This window comes from Protopterus annectens, chromosome 9.part0 (assembly GCF_019279795.1).
Source record: "Protopterus annectens isolate FY-2018-M chromosome 9.part0, PAN1.0, whole genome shotgun sequence".
NCBI lineage: Eukaryota > Metazoa > Chordata > Ceratodontiformes > Protopteridae > Protopterus > Protopterus annectens.
The window spans coordinates 1,720,238,968-1,720,259,860 of NC_056743.1; the positions used below are offsets into that span (position 1 = coordinate 1,720,238,968).

A 20,893-nucleotide genomic window follows, 5' to 3' on the forward strand; every position below is an offset into this window, starting at 1 on the left:
GGAATAAAAATAGCAGCACTTGGTGCTGTTTTTGTAAGTGCAAGAAGGTTGCAGCAAGACTCTTCCCAGTGATGAAACAGCTTCCATACTAATGACATAATGAGAAGCCACTCAAGAAGCATCAGGAAACAATAGCTTAGCCTATTCATCAAGGAAATGGATTATCCACGAATACTGGAGGCTGTTAGAAAATGCTTTGAGGACACAGACTACTCTACCTTTAAGGATTCTTGACACAACAAGTAAGAATAAGTTCTGCATTATCTGTGATATACTACACCACATCCATATTGTCAGTGCAGACAGCAGCTTCACAAAGTAAGAGTTCTGAAAATCCTGCAATTAACAGACTGCTGTCATCTCTAGCACACTGAAGTGTAGGCTGACCTCTCGTTGTGACCAGGTCCCTAGGACTGTTTGTCTTTGATAATGCCTTACCATCCCAAGAAGGAAGTATCTATGGTAATCGTCACAATGAAGATGGATAGTTGGGGGGATTGTTCACAGTGAGCTTGAGTGTATTCACCAGTTGGAGGGAGCGTTCAGAGTGAGCTTGTGTACATTCACCAATGATGGTGTTTTTTGCAGAATGTGGATATCCTGATTTGATGTGATAGGAAACCTAAGGCCTGGCATCACTGCATTTTGAAAGTCTACTGTAGGATTTGAGCATGGAATTTAGCAAAAGGAACAAGAAAAATTGCCAATACCAACAAATATTTGGAGGCAAAGATGCACTGAAGCAGACAGTAGCTAGAGATGTTGAGACACTGTTCAGTGAACTGAATGAATCATTTCTAGAGGAAAAAGTACAGTTTTATACCTACCATAAATGTAGACGTTAGAGTGTTCACCCTGCTGCAGTCATCACACTTGGGTTATCCTGCCATCAGGCAGTCCCCGCAATCAGCCCAAATTCCAAAGTCTTGGTCCGGCTTCAGTTGCTGTCGCTTCTTCCCTGACGTCAGTGCGCCAGGGGTATACAAGAGGCATCCGACGCCATTTTCTTCAGTTTTTCTTGCCCCAGATGTCAGGTGCCCCCAATAGGTTGGCAAAATATATATATGCTAAATAAAAATGTACATATAAAATAAAACAATACCTTCAGGCACAAGCAAATACACCACAGAGGTTGTATAGGATAGAGTGGTATAGATAAGTTGAGCTAGTTCAGAAGGGATGGAGGGAGTGTAACCTGGACTGCAGCAGGGTGAACACTCGAACATCTACATTTATAGTAGGTACAAAACTGTACTATGTTCATCGTGTTACCCTGCTGCAGTCATCACACTTGGGTTAAATCCCAAAGCTAAGGATGGGTGGTGGAGTTAAACAGGGTTAGAAGAAGCTAGTACGCCCCGCAAAACTGCAGTGGCAAAACCAGCTCTAGTCCTAGAGTATAGAGGTAAGTAATAGTGTTTGGTGAAGGTGTGCACTGAACTCAAAGTTGCAGCTTTCAGAATATCCTTGGTTGGCACCCCCCTCAGAAAGGCTGCTGATGTAGCTGTAGCCCTGGTGGAGTGGGACCTAATGTTAGCAGGTACCGGTTTCCCATGATGCGTGTAGCAGAAACGTATGCAATGTCCTATCCATTTTGAAATGGTCTGTTTTGAGATTGCTTTTCCTTGTGATCCTGCAGCATAGGCTACAAAGAGCTGGTCAGATTTTCTGAAAGCCTTAGTTTTATCCAAGTAGTAACGTAATTGCCTGTGAATGTCCAAAGAGTGCAGGAGTCTTTCTCCTTTGTTCTGGGGATTTGGGAAAAAGATGGGCAAATGAATGGTTTGGTTTAGGGCCACACTGGATACCCACCTTTGGCATAAAGGAAGGGTGAGTTCGTAGAGAGACTCTGTCTTGATGAAAAATGAGGAAAGGCTCTACTGCCATTAGTGCCTGTAGCTCTGAGACTCTTCTAGCTGAAGTTATTGCTAGTAGCAGGGCAGTCTTCCATGAAATAAATTTTAAATCAGCTGAAAAAGCTGGTTCAAAGGGCAGCAGTGTAAGCTTTTCCAGAACAAAGTTGAGATCCCATGTAGGTGTTGGTGCTCTCCTGGGCGGTCTTATGTTCTTAGCCCCTCTGAGGTACTGTTGTAGGAGTGGATGTGAAAATAAAGGAGGATCTGTGTTGTAATGAGCTGAAATTGCTAAGGCGTGGATCTTAATAGATGAAAAGGAAAGTCCTTTGTGCAACATCTCAGTTAAATATTGTGGAATGTTTGGATCAAGGGGATTTTGGCCTTTAGCCTGGTTCCAGGCACAAAATCTTTTCCATTTGTCTGAATAGGTTTTCCTGGTGCTGGGCCTCCTGGCCTCCAGAATGACATCCATAACAGCTTTGGATAGAGGTGTTGGCTGGTTGTTTAAGTAGTTTGCCATGCAGCCAGGTTTAAAGTCTTGAGCTGGCTGTGTAGAATCTGATTGTCTCGCTGGGTGAGCAGGTGAGGAATTTGTGGTAAAATCCATGGTGGGCCATGTTCCTTAGAATTGGATACCAGTGCTGGCGTGGCCAGTCTGGTGCAATGAGTATCATTTGTGGCCTCTCTAATCTGACTTTCAGCAGTACCTTTGCTAGAAGAGGCAGTGGAGGAAAGGCATACACTGTTAATGTTTTCCAACTGAATGAAAGGGCGTTCACTTTCCAAGCTTGTGGGTGGAATGTCCTTGTGCAAAATTTTTGAAGTCGGTAGTTTTGGGGGTTGGCAAACAGATCTATGTCTGGGCATCCCCATTTTTGAGTTATCATTGCAAATACTTACGGATCTAGTTTCCACTCGTGGGGATCCATGATGTTTCTGCTTAGGTCGTCTGCCAATGTGTTTTTCTTTCCTGGCAGGAATTGTGCTTGTAGTTGAACTTGCTAAGACAGTGCTGTGTTTCACAAGGTCATTGCTTGCCTGCATAGAGGGTAGGAATGTGTGCCTCCTTGCTTGTTTATGTACCACATTACTGTGGTATTGTCCATCTTTATTATTAGTTGTCCTGGGTGTAGGAGGTCCTTGAAAGCTGTTAGGGCATTCTGTACTGTTAGCATTTCTTTTTGATTGATATGCAGATGCCTTTGATCTGTAGTCCATTTGCCCTGAATGCACTGTCCTGCCATGTGTGCTCCCCAGGCATAGTCCAATGCATCTGTTGTCATAGTTTGCCTGGCAGTGGGTAAGGTGAAAGGCTGATCCTTGTTGAGGTGACATGCCTGTGCCCACCATAGAAACTCCTGTTGTAGGCAGGGAATGAGTGGTATCACTGTTTCCAAGCTGTGGCTGTGCTGAGTCCATATGCTTTTCAGGTACCATTGTAATTTCCTCATATGCAGTTTTGCAAATGGTATTAGTAGTATGCAAGATGCCATGAATCCCAAGGCCTGCAGAATTTTTCTTGCAGGGAGTTGGGTCTTTGTTGCCATTATTTTGAAGTACTGAGTCAGCTGTTGTTGCTTGTCTGGCGTGAGATAAGCCATCTGGGCCGTTGTATTCAAGCTGGCACCCAGGAATAATATGTTTTGTGAGGGCACTAGTTTTGATTTCTTTTCGTTTACTGTGTACCCCAGGCAACTTAGAAGGTGTTTGACAAATGCCAGATGCTTTAAAAGAATGTCCTTGCTTTCTGCTTGAATAAGGCAGTCATCCAGGTATGGGTACATTTGAATTCCTCTTTGTCTGCAGTGTGCAATTACTGGTGCCAGACATTTTGTGAAGACCCTGGGCACAGTAGATGAGCCAAAGGGCAGTGCAGAGAATTGATAATGGGTTGAACCTGCAATGAAGCGGAGGTATCTTCTGCAATTTTGTCTGATAGGGACATGCAGGTATGCCTGCTTGAGGTCCAGCGTTACTAGCCAAGCATTCTTGCCCAGCATGGGAAGAAGCTGCTGTAGTGTTAGCATCTTGAATTTTGGTACTTGCAGATAGGTGTTCAGAACTGAAAGATCCAGAATGGGTCTCCATGCTTTGTCCTTTCTTGGGACTAGAAAGAGTCTTGAGTAAAATCCTTGGCCTTGCTCCTGTGTAAATACCTGTTGAAAGGCTCTCATGTCCATGAGAGCTGTAATTTGTTTTTGTGCCTCTGCCCATTGATTTGGTGGCAGGTTTGGCATTCCTTTTATCCTTGGCAAGGTATGAAAGTGGAATCTGTATCCTTGTGAGACAATGTTTAGGACCCATTTGTCTTTTGTGATGATGTGCCAGTTGTCTGCAAAAGTGCTAATTTCCTCCCAAGGGAGCTGCCAAGAGAGATTTGCTTGGTAGTTTGAGGGTTGAGTCGTGTTTGTCTTCTGCTAGCTTGGGGCCTGTCTTCTCCTCCTTTCTGGGTAGCAGTACTCCATTGGTGAGGTTTGTAAGGGCCTTGTGACTGACCTCTGCCCCTTGGGCATTTGTATTTGCCCCTCTGTGATCCGTCAGAAGCTGGAAAGGACCAGTTTTTTGTTGGCCAATTTCTGCTGAAACGAGGGGGTTGTACCTGTAAAAAATCCTTGACCGTCTGCATAGACTTTGCCTTATCCTCCATTTTCTTTAAAACCTCTTCTGCTTTGACACCAAATAATACATCCTGCTGTACAGGTGCATCCAACAATTTTGCTTTAACATGATCAGGTAGGGTTTGTTCTTTTAACCAAGCATGTCTACGTATGACAGACCCAGTAACAGCTGCTCTACAGGAAGCTTCCAATGAATCAAATCCACATTGTAAAGTATGTTTGCCCACCTGTTCAGCTGCATGCAACAGATCCTGCATTTCCTTGAATTCAGACTGTTCAGAATGTGTGCTCATTTTTGTTTTAATTGAGACATTAGGAATTGCTGACATTTCAGCACGTGAAACTGACAATTTAATGCTCTCATAGCCAGACTAGCTGAGGTGTATATCTTCTTTCCCCATCTATCTAGGGCTCTGGAATCCCTTTCAGAGGGCACAGGATTTTTAGCCATAGAAGCTTTAGCCCCTTTGGGACCCTGGGAAATTGTTTCTGGGTCAGCCACAGGGCTTTTATAAAAGAATTTGTGGGAGTCAGGTACTCTGCAGTATCTGTCTGGTTTGGCTGGAGCAGGAGGTAGAGAGTCTGGATTTAGACTAGACTCCAAGTAAACATCATCCACAATGTCTAAAACTGGAGGGATAGCAAGTTGTCTGTGCTGGGATGGTAAAAGGAACTCTCAGAGCCTTTTCTTAGAATCAGAGTAGTCCTGGCCTTCCCAGTGGAAATGTTCCCTCATGGTATGTACAGTTTCCCCAAAGGAGTAGTCTTCAGGGGGAGATGCTGAGGGAACAGAGTCTTCAGCATCAGAGTCTTCATAAGGGGGAAAAGCGTAATCCTGTTCCTCAGAAGAATCTGAGGAAATAGAAACCTGGTCAGAGGAAGCAAAATCCTCCTCTTGTCTTGGTCTTTTATCTGGAGGGGGATGGGAACCCCTGATTAGGGTAATCAAATCTTCAGCCATCTTAAGCATCTGTTTCTTAGGCATGGGGCCTTGAAATGGAGACTGATGTACAGTCTTTTTTGGTTTTAATGGAGTTTTAAGCGTAGCATAAGATTTAATGGTGAGTGTACTCGGTCTGAAGACACCTTCTGCAATCTAAGGTGTTTCTACTGCACCGGGATCTCCTTCTGCTCCGGTGTCGGAAGGGCCTAATGAATATGGCTGTGACGGCCTAGTACACTCCGCTTGAGAATCCGAAGCTGTCTGGGGTTCTAATTCTGTGGTCGTCAGGGGCTGCGTAGGCGCCTCACTGAAAACCGGAGAACTGGCGACAGGCCCAGCAGAGGCCTCGGAGTCTGGCTTGTTCCTAGGCTGCCTGTCCTTATCCTTGCGTTTTTTATGCATGCCGGTCGGCAGCTTCGACAGCATGATATAATTAAATTTCCTACCAAAGTAATGTCGTGCAAAGTCAAAACGGCGTTTGATGGTTCGTTTATTAAACCTAGCACAAAACCGACAACCTGTGATGTCGTGGTCTGGGCCTAGGCAAGGAATACAATAAGAATGGACGCCCTTATGAGGTATTTTCTTCCCACAAGAAATACAATTGTTAACTTTTTCTGACATCGGACTGAGGCAAGAAAAGGTTCCCCAATGGGGTACTTAGCTGTATTGAAGACTTTGGACTGAAATTCGATTTGAAAATCTCAGGTGTCGGCTGACCGGCACTTGCGAACTACTTCTGCTTCAGGCACCGTGCAGCAAGAAAGACAGAAGAAAATGGCGTCTGATGCCTCTCATATACCCCTGGCGCACTGACGTCAGGGAAGAAGCGACAGCAACCGACGCCGGACCAAGACTTTGGAATTCGGGCCGACTGCGGGACCGCCTGATAGCAGGATAACCCAAGTGTGATGACTGCAGCAGGGTAACACGATGAACATCTGGCATTGCATGACACGATGTCTAACTGATAATCTAGGAACATGTTTACTGTGATGCCAAAGGTGTGGATCACGTAAAAAAGAGATTCCTGTACCCAGACTACATTTTTCAAGATCAAAATGGTCACCAATGGTTACCTAGTCACCTAGGTAAGGAAAATGTTTGCCCCTGCAGCCTCTTGTTCCCCGTTACCACAACAATACATTTATTGAAGACCATAGTGGCTTAGGTGAGACTTAATGGAAGAGCAACCAAGTATTTCCTGCACGTAGGGAGTTGCACGGCTAAGAACAATTGGATAGCAAGGAAAAAAACGCCAGCAACAAGGATGGACTGTAGATGGTAGTTTATTAAGTTATGAATAAACTACTCAAACACCAAGTAAGTTCCACATACCGGTTTCGGCCCGGATTCAAACCAGCCTTCTTCAGTGTATAACATAGAACCAATCAAAAATAGAGGTGTTTATATATGACATACAATTCCATGATTGGTTATATAAACCAGTGACTCAAGCTCATAAATATTGAACATATTATTATGAATATCCCTAACATATTACCAAGTTTCTAAAAAATATACAAAGACATATCGTGCTCAAAAATGCAATCAAAATGTATATATCAGTAAATTTACAATATTTTATAAGTATTCATTTAATCCTGGATTGAGTAGAGCACCAAGTTTGGTGATCCACTTTTTTTCTTTTAGATCAAGTTTGGTGTGCCAACCCCCTTTGTTGGTTCTGTCACCAATAATTTTGTCAATTATTGTAAAACAAAATTGTGCCTTATTATGTATCAATGTGTGTTTATATAATGCATTAGATGTTTTTTTACATCTAATGTCACTCAAATGTTCTGATATCCGTAGCTTGACTGGTCGAGAGGTTTGTCCAACATAAAATGAATGGCAGCTGCAGTGTGCCATATAAATGGCCCAATCTGTGTTGCAATTGGCAAAAAAATTTATATCAAATACCTTATTGCTGTTTCTACTGGTAAACTCTTTTGTTTTTGCTATGAGTTTACAATTAACACAGTGACCGCAAGGGAAACAACCTATAAGTCTATCACCCAAAATGGTTGTTTGATATATGTTTGATAGAGAAGATTCAAAATGGTGTTTGTAATGATTGAAGTAACCCGCTAAGTTTTTACCTTTTCGAAATGAAAATGAACATGTGTTGGGAACAATAGATTTAGTTTTAACATCTGCTTCAAGTATATTCCAATTTGCCTTAATGATGTTAATAAAGGTATTCGTGTTTCTACCATATGTGGTAGTGAAACGTAATGTGCTAGTCTTATTTGGTTTTTGCTTATATTTTAACAAGTTTGATCTATGTAGACCTGAGGCATGATTCAAAGCCATTGTAACATAACCTGAATTATAACCCCTGTTTCTAAACCTGGTACACAAATCTTGAGCATGATGACCAAAACTAACATTGTCAGAGCAATTTCTTCTCATTCTAATGAATTGAGATTTAGGAATGTTTTTAATGTGTTTTGGATGAAAGCTGGTGGAGAATGGTATTATACTCAGGAAACTTCCTATAAGTTTCAGTTTTTAAAGTATTGTCCATATTCCTTGTTACCAAGACATCCAAAAAAGTTATAGATTTTTGATCATAACTTATGGTAAATTTGATTCCCCATTTGTTATCATTCAGACATTCTACAAATTCAAGGAGATATGGGATGTCCGATCTCCACACCATCCAGCAATCATCCAAATATCTACGCCAGATGTCAATGTCAGGCAAAAAAGGTTATGAGTAACATCATAGATCATAATATGTTCCAAATAAGCCATAAATATATATGGGGCAAAAGATGCATGGCTGAAACCATTAATTTGCAAAAAACATTCCTGATTATAAAAGAAAACATTTTTGGTCAATACATGCTCGGTTATGTTTAACAATAAAGTATTGAATCCTGGTTGATACATATTGGATTGATGTAACCAGAATTCAATAGCATCAAGTCCGGCCCAGTGTGGAATACTTGTACACAATGAGCTCACATCCAAAGTACAGAGCCACCAGTTTGAATCTAACTGCATTTCATCGACAATACTCAAAAATTGGGTAGTGTCCTGATCTCACATAAGGTAATAAAGGTCTTAAATACATGGTCAAAAACTCGGAAAGTGGTTCTGTGAGTGAGCCCATGCCCGACACAATGGGCCTGCCTGGTGGATGGAAAAAGTCTTTGTGTATTTTTGGTAGAAAATAGATGTATTGTCTAATGGGGTCAGGAATTGTTAAATGGTTCAATGTTTTCTTGGATATGATGCCATTATCAAAAGCTGAATGTAAAAATTCATCAATTTGTTTTTGAAAACTGCCAGTGGCATCTTGGTGTAGTACCGAGCATCATTTAACTGCTTATAAGCTTCATTATCATAATGACTCCAATCTAACACAACCACTGCCCCTCCTTTGTCTGCATTGATAATCACCAAATCCTTGTTACGTACTAGATCTTCCAAACAAGACTGCTCAACATCTGTCATATTATTACACATAGGCAAACCATGATTGTATTGTAAATGTAATTCATTTAGAACACTGCGTAAAAATAAATTCACAGTCAAAATTCAACCACTTGTGGGAGATCCTGATGATAACCTTATGACTGAATGGTCTAAAATTCAACAGGAATATTCAATGAAGTTTGTTAGCTCCCTATCTGATTATTATACCAGAACTATTGATAAAGAGACAAACTTAGTTCTTGAATCCATTCAAGAATGCAACTATTATCAAAATGAGACATTTTTTCCAGCTTTGTTATCAAAACTAAGTAGTGAATTATTGAGTTTTGAAACTATTTTGAAGGAGAGAAAAATCAAAAAAATTTCTCGTGATCTCATGGACTATGAAAAAGGGCAACCTTTCAAAAATGTCAGACATGTCAAATTTCAAGAAGGGCATATTAAAACTAATAACAGATATTCATCTAAAAGGCGCCGAGATCCATACTTAAAACAAAGGGTATCAATGCAGAATCAACAGATTATGATACATCATCAGGGACGACACGGAGACACAGTCCACTTTGAATTCCCCAAACCCCAAACGAAAAACAATATATCCCTTTAGGGAACATAGAGGAGGAGGGTGGCAGGAAGCACAAAAAGTTACAAGTCTGGAAAACCTGTTACAAATGTTGTCGAACAAGTAAACAATGTACATAATATTTCTAAAATCACATTAACAGCTGAACAAACATCATTATTAAATAAAGGACTGTCTTTCATTCCTGGGTTTTGTGTCTGAGGATAATTTCACAAAGGACTTATTTTCATTTTGTAGATTAATGAATCTTAAGTTATTTTTTCAGGACAAAGAAAATGGTGGTTCAAAACAATTGGATTTCTTTAAATACCATAGTTCATCATTTACACCCCCCATGCACCCTACTGTGAATATATTTTTACGCAGTGTTCTAAATGAATTACATTTACAATACAATCATGGTTTGCCTATGTGTAATAATATGACAGATGTTGAGCAGTCTTGTTTGGAAGATCTAGTACGTAACAAGGATTTGGTGATTATCAATGCAGACAAAGGAGGGGCAGTGGTTGTGTTAGATTGGAGTCATTATGATAATGAAGCTTATAAGCAGTTAAATGATGCTCGGTACTACACCAAGATGCCACTGGACCCCACACCAGTTTTCAAAAAACAAATTGATGAATTTTTACATTCAGCTTTTGATAATGGCATCATATCCAAGAAAACATTGAACCATTTAACAATTCCTGACCCCATTAGACAATACATCTATTTTCTACCAAAAATACACAAAGACTTTTTCCATCCACCAGGCAGGCCCATTGTGTCGGGCATGGGGCTCACCACAGAACCACTTTCCGAGTTTTGACCATGTATTTAAGACCTTTATTACCTTATGTGAGGATCGTGCATACAGACACTACCCAATTTTTGAGTATTGTCGATGAAATGCAGTTAGATTCAAACTGGTGGCTCTGTACTTTGGATGTCAGCTCATTGTGTACAAGTATTCCACACTGGGCGGACTTGATGCTATTGAATTCTGGTTACATCAATCCAATATGTATCAACCAGGATTCAATACTTTATTGTTAAACATAACCGAGCATGTATTGACCAAAATGTTTTCTTTATAATCAGGAATGTTTTTTGCAAATGTATGAGCCAGCCATGGGCATCATTTGCCCCCATATATGCTGACCTATTTATGGCTTATTTGGAACATATTATGATCTATGATGTTACTCATAACCTTTTTGCCTGACATTGACATCTGGCGAGATATTTGGATGATTGCTGGATGGTGGGATCCGGACATCCCATATCTCCTTGAATTTGTAGAATATCTGAATGATAACAAATGGGGAATCAAATTTACCATAAGTTATGATCAAAAATCTATAACTTTTGGATGTCTTGGTAACAAGGAATATGGACAATACTTTAAAACTGAAACTTATAGGAAGTTTCCTGAGTATAATACCATTCTCCACGCCCAGCTTTCATCCAAAACACATTGCTAAAACATTCCTAAATCTCAATTCATTAGAATGAGAAGAAATTGCTCTGACAATGTTAGTTTTGGTCATCATGCTCAAGATTTGTGTACCAGGTTTAGAAACAGGGTTATAATTCAGGTTATGTTACAATGGCTTTGAATCATGCCTCAGGGTCTACATAGATCAAACTTGTTTAAATAAAAGCAAACAAAACCAAATAAAGCACACACATTTTCACTACTACACATGGTAGAGAAACGAAATACCTTTATTAACATCATTAAGGCAAATTGGAATATACTTGAAGCAGATGTTAAAACTAAATCTATTGTTCAACACATGTTCATTTTTCATTTAAAAAAAAAAAAAAACTTAGCGGTTACTTTAATCATACAAACACCATTTTGAATCTTCTCTATCAAACATATATCAAACAACCATTTTGGGTGATAGACTTTAGGTTGTTTCCCTTATGTCACTGTGTTAATTGTAAACTCATAGCAAAAGAAACAGCAATAAGGTATTTGATATAAAATTTTTGCCAATTGCAACACAGATTGGGCCATTTATATGGCACACTGCAGCTGCCATTCATTTTATGTTGGACAAACCTCTCTAATTTCACTACGGGATATCAGACATATTTGAGACAGCCTACGATATCAGAAACATTTGAGTGACATTAGATGTAAAAACATCTAATGCATTATATAAACACACATTGATACATAATAAGGCACAATTTTGTTTAATTTTACAAAAAATTATATTTGGTGACAGAACCAACAAAGGGGGCACACCAAACTTGAACTAAAAAAAAAAAAAAAAGGATCACCAAACTTGGTGCTCTACTCAATCCAGGATTAAATGAATACTTATAAAATATTGTAAATTTACTGATATATACATTTTGCATTTTTTTTTTGAGCATATGTCTTTTGTATATTTTTTAGAAACTTGGTAATATGTTAGGGATATTCATAATAATATGTTCAATATTTATGAGCTTGAGTCACTGGTTTATATAACCAATCATGGAATTGTATGTCATATATAAACACCTCTATTTTTGATTGGTTCTATGTTATTTTATACAAGAAGAAGGTTGGTTTGAATCCGGGTCAAACCGGTATGTGGAACTTACTTGGTGTTTGAGTAGTTATTTACGTCAATAAACTACCATCTACAGTATTCATAACTTAATAAACTACCATCTACAGTCCATCCTTGTTGCTGGCGTTTTTTTCCTTGCTACTTAATGGAAGAGCCCAAAACTGGAAGTGACTTGCTCTCACTCATAAATGTAGGAATCTCTTGGACTAAAGTACATATTTTATGGCAAATCGTCATCCTAGAGGTCTAACAATACATTGAATCCCCTACTGGCAATCAAGGAAGAACAGTTTCTAACACGACCATCTGGAATTTCACTAGGAGCAAATTTATGTTGCTGAAACTAAGAGCTGCCCTGAAGTCTTTTGTCTTTTTAATACAAAAAAAATCACAAATAATAACTAAAGTATACCTCTAAACTGATCAGATTTTCACTTCATATTTTTGGTCTGTTCCTCATAAAATCTGCAGTTTTCTGGCAACTCACTGAGGACTGAAGTCACTAAATAATGACACACACACATGAGTTTCAGACTTCATATCCTTCAGAAAATGCCTGCTAATACACATCCTGTTATTCTAGTACCAATCTGTCCCTTACTTTTGGGCATTTGTCCCCCATTATTTTAGTCTTTGTTCATATTTCTAGCCATAACAGGATGGGAGGTACGAATTAAACCCTCTCTGGTCTGATGGCGCCTCTTAGATGAACCTCCTTTAAACAAGGTTGACATTCCTGATTCTTACTGCATGCTTTTTCAGGCGGGGAAGTTAGGAAGTGACATAAAAATCGGTTCCTTAACTCTATCATATTCTATGACTGAAGCAATCTTACTCCTTTAATTTTTTTCACAATAAACAAACTCTCAAATATATATAAAAACTTGCTTTAATCCAGTCAGTGTATCTAAGAAAGATGTGCACTTGAATGAAAAATAAATAAGCAAACAAAAAATTGTTATGGTTACACTTGCACCCTGAAGTTTGTTACAAATGGAAGAGGATGTAGTTTGACCTAACACCTGTGTACACTGTTACAGCTACACAAGGTAAACCTGTACAGTGGCACCATCATTCCTTTGAAATAACCACAGTCAATAACTTGCTACTTGTAACTGTCCTCCTCAATGAAAATGCAAAGTCGTATAGAAATTAATTTTGGATGTCAATTAAATAAAACTATTCAATAACAAAGTCCTAGTCACATCCATAGGTAGCCAGTACACTGTGAAAAGTACAGTTTTGTACCTACCATAAATGTAGATGTCCGATAGACATGCAACTGCAGTCATAACATGTGGGTTGTCCTGCCTCAGGCAGCCCTCGGTCGGCCGGATTCCAAAGTCTGGGTCCGACGTCGGCTGATGTCGCATTTTTCTCTGACATCAGAGCGGCTGGAGTACATAAGCATCAGCCGACGCCATTTTCTTCAGTGTTTCTTGCCCCAGATGCCAGGTGCCCTCCAAGGAAGGCTGTAATCAAATTGGAAGACAAAAACAGGATTCCAAACAAATAAATGAGCAATAAAACAAATACACCATAACAGATATCCCCAGCTAAGAGTAACAGGGATAGGAGTGGACCCTAGGCATAGAGGGGTATGGAGGGAGGGAAAATCCGACTGCAGTTGCATGTCTATCGGACATCTACATTTATGGTAGGTACAAAACTGTACTATGTCCTTCAAGAATGCAACTGCAGTCATAACATGTGGGTAGAATACCATAGCTTAGCTGGGGGAGGAGGTATGCTCTAGGAAAGAGATGGTGTAGCAATCAAACCCTGCAGGACTGCCGAAGAAAAGCCTGCTCTGGATCTGGAGTAGAGGGAGATTGTAGTGTTTGGAGAATGTATGCATGGAGCTCCATGTAGCAGCTTCTAGAATGTCCTTGGTAGGCACCCCTCTTAAGAATGCTGTAGAGGTGGCTGTAGCTCTGGTGGAATGTGGTCTGACATTGGCTGGAACAGCCTTTCCATGAAAGGAATAACAGAATCTGATGCAATGTCCAATCCATTTAGAAATAGTCTGTTATGAAATTGCTTTTCCTTGGACTGCAGGGACGTAAGCTACAAAAAGTTGTTCAGACTTCCTACTGGCCTTGATTCTGTCCAGGTAGTATCGAAGTTGTCTGTGAATGTCCAAGGTATGCAAAAGTCTTTCCCCCCTATTCTCAGGATTGGGGAAGAAAGCAGGCAGATGAATGGCTTGATTTAGAGAGACCCTAGATACCACCTTTGGCATAAAAGTAGGGTTGGTCCTTAATGAAACCCTGTCTCTGTGGAAAATAATAAAGGGTGGTATTGCCATTAGGGCCTGTAGCTCCGCTGAGGTAATTGCCAACAGGAAAGCTGTCTTCCATGAGAGAAATTGCAAGTCAACTGAAGCTGCTGGCTCAAAAGGAGGTAGAGTCAGTTTTTCTAAGACAAAATTGAGGTCCCAGGCTGGCACTGGGGCCTTTCTTGGTGGCTTAATGTTCTTGATTCCCCTGAGGAATTGTCTTAGTAAAGGGTGAGAGAAAGCAGGAGGATCAGTGTTGTATCTAGCTGAAATAGCAGATGCATGTATCTTTATGGAAGAATATGAGAGGCCGTTCTTTAACATATCTGCCAAATATTCTAAGATGAGTGGGATGTTCAGCAATGATGCATCATGTCCCTTGCTGGTATTCCACTTGCTGAATCTTTTCCACTTTGCTAAGTAAACCTTTCTGGTGGATGGTCTTCGAGCCTCTGTTAGTATCCACTGAACTTCCTTGGAGAGAGATAAGCTGAAGTTATTTATGGGATCTCCCAGGCTGTTAGCTGCAGTGTCTGAAGATTTTGATGCAGTGTTTCGAAGTTGTGTTGAGTCAAAAGTAGAGGCCACTGAGGGAGGGCCCACCTCCTGGTATGACATATGCTCCGTAGTAGTGGGTACCAGTGTTGTCTTGGCCAATCTGGAGCTATTATGATTCCCTTGGGCTTCTCTGCTTTGATCTTTAGTAATACTGAGGTCATCAGTGGCAGAGGTGGGAATGCATAGATTGCTAGGGAGTTCCAGTTGAATGAGAGGGCATCTATTTTCCAAGCTTTTGGATTGTATGTCCTTGTGCAAAATTTTGGTAGAAGATGGTTGAGGTGAGAGGCAAATAGGTCCACTTCTGGCTTTCCCCATGTCGAAGTGAGTTGTCTGAAGGCCTTCGGATGTAACCTCCACTCGTGTGGATCTGTGAAATTCCTGCTTAGGCTGTCCGCCAACACATTGTCTTTTCCTGGAACAAACTGGGATTGTAACTGGATGTTTAGGCTCAGTGATTTCTCCCAAAGCTGCATTGTCAGTCTGCAAAGGGGGTAAGAGTGGGTGCCCCCCTGCTTGTTTATGTACCACATCACAGTGGTGTTGTCTGTCCGTATAATTAAATGGCCTTGCTGGAGTTGGTGTTGAAAAGCCTCGATGGCATGCATTACTGCCAACATTTCCTTTTGGTTTATATGCAGATGTGTTTCCTTTGGAGACCATTATCCTTGTTATACACCTGCCTTCCATGTGCGCCCCCCCATCCAAGGTCTGAGGCGTCTGTAGTCATGGTCTGTGTTATCTGTGGTTTTTTGAATGACATACCTGTGTTTTCCTGGCTCGCCGAGGCCCACCATAGGAGTTCCTTTTGTAGGCATGGAATGAGTGGTATGATTGTCTCCAAGTTGTTGCTGTGTTGAGACTAAATGCTTTTTAGGTACCATTGAAGCTTTCTCATGTGTAGTTTTGCTAATGGAACCAGTAGAATGCAGGATGCCATGTAACCCAGGGCCTGTAGGAATTCTCCTTGCAGTCATCTGGGTGAGTTTTGCTAAACCTTTGAAGTAATGAGTTAACTTCTCTTGCTTGTCTTCTGTCAGGTAAGCCATCTGAGAGGCTGTGTCTAGTTTGGCTCCTAAGAAGATTATTTGCTGGGATGGCTGCAGTCTTGACTTTTGGAAGTTGACTGTGTATCCCAGAGCTTGAAGTAATCGTATGACATAATCCAGGTTTTTTGTCAACATCAATTTGTCGTCCGCTTGTATGAGGCAGTCGTCCAGGTACGGGTAAATTTGTATACCCTGGAGCCTGCAATGAGCAATTACTGAAGCCAGGCATTTTGTAAATACTCTGGGCACAGTAGATAAGCCAAATGGCAATGCTGAGAATTGATAATGCTCTGGCCCTGCAAGAAATCTGAGGTATCTTCTGCAGCTGTGTCTGATAGGGACATGCAGGTATGCCTCCTTGAGGTCCAGAGTAATCAGCACGACCCCTTGCCCAGCATGGGAAGGAGTTGCTGTAGAGTCAGCATTTTGAACTTTGGTACTATGAGAAAGGTGTTTAATGCGGACAAGTCCAGTACTGGGTCTCCATTGAGATTCTTTTCTTGGAACAAGGAACAGTCTTGAGTAAAACCCCTGGTCTTGTTCTTGTTGTGGAACTATTTCTATTGCTTTCATTCGAGTCAGCAGAGTGATTTGCTTGATAGCCTCTGCCCTCTGATTTTGTGGTAGGTTTGGCATGCCTTGTTTTCTTGGTAAGGTATGAAAATGAAACCTGTACCCTCAGTCTATAATGTCCAAAATCCATTTGTGCTTTGTCAGTCTGTGCCAGTTTTCTGCAAACAGAGATAATTTGCAAAGGGAGCTTCTAGTTGTTCCCTGGTAGGCGGTAGTAGAGGAAAGTCATTGAGTTTGTGGTTGTTGGGCAGGTGAAACCCCTGCGTCACTTCTTTGGTTTCCTGGCTGCCATTGTCGTCCCCTGTAAGGGCCTCTGTATTGGCCTCTTCCTCGGCCACGCCTGTTCTTACCCCTTTGAAACTTTTCTGGATTAGGAAAGGACCAGTTTTTTGAAGGCCAATTCCTACTGAATCTGGGGGGTTGAACCTGGAGGAAATCTTTTACAGTCTGAACTGATTTTGCTTTTTCTTCGATGGTCTTTAACACATCCTTAGCATTTGCACCAAAAAGCTTGTTCTTTTCCAAAGGTGCATCCAGAAGTTTTGCTTTTACATGATCTGGTAGAGGTTGATCTTTTAACCAAGCATGTCTACAAATCACTGCCCCTGTCATAGCTGCCCTACATGAAGCTTCCAATGCATCATATCCACACTGCAGGAAGTGATTGCTTACTTGCTGAGTGTTATGTACAGCTTCCTGCAAAGTCTTCCTGTCTAAAGGATCAGGAGAAGCTAATGTTTTTGTAAATCTTCTAAGAGATAATCCTGATATTGTAACATATGAAAAGGCAATTTAAAGCTCTCATAGATAAGGTAGTGGATGTGTAAACCTTTTTCCCCATCTCTAATGACCTCGCTTCCCTGTTGGAGGGCAAAGGATTTTTGAGGTGGAGGCTGAAACTCCTTTAGGCCCCTGTGAAATAGTTTCCAAATCAGCAGTATGGGCCCTGAATAAATGGGAATGAGTTTCTGGGACCCTGTAATACCTGTCTGGCTTGGCTGGAGCAGGAGGAAGAGAATCAGGGGTAGCACTAGAGTCAGAATACAAATCATCCAGAACATCAAGCACAGGAGGAATAGCTAAGGGCCTGTGCTGAGGCTTCTTAAGGAAAGTCCTAAGGCGTTTCCTAGAATTAGAATATTCCTGACCTTGCCACTTGAAATGTTCCCTCATGGTGTGCAGAACTTCCCCAAAAGAAATATCCTCAGGAGGGGAGGCCGAAGGGATGGAATCTTCTGCACCCGAGTTCTCATAGGTCTGGAAGAGCTCTTCCTGGCTGTCAGAGTGGACAGAGCCCTCAGAGTCTTCATCTGAAGAAGTAGGGTCAGAGGGTTCAACCCGGGGCCTTTTATCAGGAGGAGGCTGGGATGCTCTCTCAGGATGGGCCTGTGAACCTCTAATCATGGAAATTAAATCAGCAGCCATGGACATAATTTGTGTCTCTGGAGTCGGCTGAGGTAAGGATTTAGAAGTAATATGCTTTGTTTTGCTGGCTGCCTTATGGCAGCTCCACGTGCAGGAGTGACCTTGTCTACAGCAATGGTCTCGGGCATTTCCTCGGTTTTGGTATCTGGAGGAAAATCTATAACTGGCGTCGGAGTAATGTCTGGAATCGGAGTCGTCGTGTCTTTGGTTCGGAGCGGTGGAGAGACCGTCTCAGAGGGAACCGAAGCACTCGCGCTAGGTTTTGGTGTGGAGTCGGTGGTAGACGCGGGCCGAGGATGTCGGTCCCGGTCTTTTCGCTTTTTGGGAGTTTGCGATGTCAGAAGATCCGACGGCATGGTGTAAGCAAATTTATCGCCGAAAAAATCTTCAGCAAACTCCGCCCGGCGCCTGAGAGTGCGCTTGTTGAAGCGAGCACAGGCTACACAGGCCGAGACGTCGTGGTCTGGGCCCAGGCAAGGGAGGCAGTAAGAGTGGAAAGCCTGTATTTGTTTACCACAAAAAAGACAATTGTTAACTTTTTCAGTAATTTCTGACATCGGCTGAGGCAAGAAAAGGTCCCCAACGGGGTACTTAGCTTTTTTGATGACTTCGGAATCGTAGAATACAGGAGCTGACCGACCGGCACTTGCGAACTGCTTCTGCTTCGGGCACCGCGCGGCAAGAAAGACTGAAGAAAATGGCGTCGGCTGAAGCTTATGTACTCCAGCCGCTCTGACGTCGGAGAAAAATGAAACATCAGCCGACGTCGGACCCAGACTTTGGAATCCGGCCGACCGAGGGCTGCCTGAGGCAGGACAACCCACATGTTATGACTGCAGTTGCATTCTTGAAGGACATCACATTTTCTTCACAGACTTAATGTGTCCTACCCACTTATACAGCCCAGTCCTTAAATTAAATTTACAGCCCTGAATTTAAACTAAAGCTTCCTGTGTAACAGCCCAGTTCCTAAATTAACGAAAATAGCAAAATACAGAAAAAAGTGATAGGACTCGCACAACTCTCAGTCACACAGGCTTCTAAATACTACAAAAAAACTTTCTCCTTCCTTAAATACAAAAAAAAAAACATAACATTTATACAAGTGGCAGAACTCTGCTGCCAGAACTGTCCAAGTATGCACCAGCAAAACAGCTTACAAACAAGCAAATCTCACAAATAGTCTGTGCTTGCTGCTTACCTGTTATGTTTTCTAAGCAGCATGGTTATATGTAGGCACAGATTGCATCACATTATTTTTTACTTAGCTTGTTTGGTATATGCTGACAACTACACAACATGCCATGATGTAAAATATGAAAGGTCTGCAACATACCACAGAATATGCTTCTATTAAAATACATACACATTTGCCTAGTGAACAAAGTACACACACTGTGGCTAACACTAGAATGAGAGCATAGAAAAACACTGCAACACTGTGTCTTAAGCAAAATAAGCACTTTCAATTTTCCTGTAAAACACTTTACCAATCTGATATTATATTTATCAAGAAGCATAAAGCCTCGAGTAGAAATGACTCGTTCACAGGCAGCACAGAATCTGTTAAGTACATAGGTAATTCCAGTAATAATGGTGAATACTAATTAGGAGTAATCAAGATCATACTAAAGAGGTGCTGTATTCAAAATGAGGCACCATGTTTTCTTCTTACCGTGTCCATCATCTGTTTCAGTATGCATCTCATCTGCCTGTTCTGCTTTGCGGATCTGCATTTTGATGATGTCAATCTTTGTTTTACTGTCTTGAAGCATCTGCTGTGCAGTCTGTAGAAGTTTACGATCCTAAATACAAAAATGTCAACTTGTAAGTAAATCAGAACGGATGTAGTTTCTCTCCTGTGCAGCCTAACACTAGGCTATGGTCTAAAGCTTTGTGTTTCCTTCTCATCAAAAGTTTTCTGTTGTACATTTCCAAGAAGTTTTATAGCATGCACATTCATTGCATCACACAGTACTGAGTATACACTGCAAAAATATGCAAGATAAATACCAGTAAACAAATACAAACAAAAAATGCAACAAATCAGCCTCCTCACTTGTTCAAACTGTATGTATGTTGTTAATATGCATTTAAGCATGTATGCTAATACAACAAAATATAAAAGCATATATTTTGTACTCCTACAAAGATCTATAATAAAACATCCTAAAGCTGGAAGTAGCAGAATACAACACTGCTGCAATGTCAGCAGCACAGAATGTCTGAGTCCTTGTTATGGATCAAAATATAGCCAAATGCAACATCTGCAAAATAATGCATAGTGGCAATGCAAAGAAAGTACAGTAGTGTACTACTGTAGTACTGTAACAATAGATGTTCAAATAGATCACTGTTGCTACATTGCTTACTAATGGGATGTATTCTGTCCAGGATAGTGTACATCCAGCATTTACATAAGTATGGGCTCCTTCTACTGCCATAGCTCCAACCTACAAGTATGCATGAGACTACATGCTGGTACACAAGGGATATATGGGTATAAAGCTTCTTATTGCCCCAGAAAAGTGTGTCTGAGGCTAATACTTTATGGAAAAAGGACTCACTACACATAAACTGCAACAGTGGTCTATTTGAACATGTACCATTATGATAAGTTTTTACGCAACTGTACTTTGACCCTCATTAGACCACTGTTGTGGTAATGCCTACTAATGGGATTATCATAGCTTTCAAACTGATTGAGAGGAGGTTTAAAGTGCAGAGCTGGAATTCAACATCCCCTAGAAGAATGGATCTGGCAAAATCAGTTATGGCTCTAGAAAGGCATTTATCTTGTAATGCTTAGTAAAAGTATGGCTGGATGAATAGCTGTTGATTAGTAAAAGTATGGCTGGATGAATAGCTCTTTTATATAGACCTTTGAAAAAGCCTCCTGAAGAGGCTCTAGCAAAACACACTTTGACCTGACCTTGGAGGGATTTCCAATAGGAAGAGTTACAATAAGATAAAACAAGAGAAATCCACCCAGAAATTACTTGTTTTGA

At 41.0% G+C, this 20,893-nt stretch overlaps 1 protein-coding gene across 1 annotated transcript in view; it reads right to left on the minus strand.

Annotated features, from left to right (window-relative positions):
- The window catches only part of LOC122812231 (serine/threonine-protein kinase N1-like), a 2,446,550-nt gene that overhangs the window by 1,709,000 nt on the left and 716,657 nt on the right, over positions 1–20,893 (minus strand). Inside the window, exon 4 of the mRNA XM_044084586.1 lies at positions 19,561–19,690. Coding sequence (XP_043940521.1) covers positions 19,561–19,690 — 130 coding nt within the window. The remainder of the gene's footprint in view (positions 1–19,560; positions 19,691–20,893) is intronic.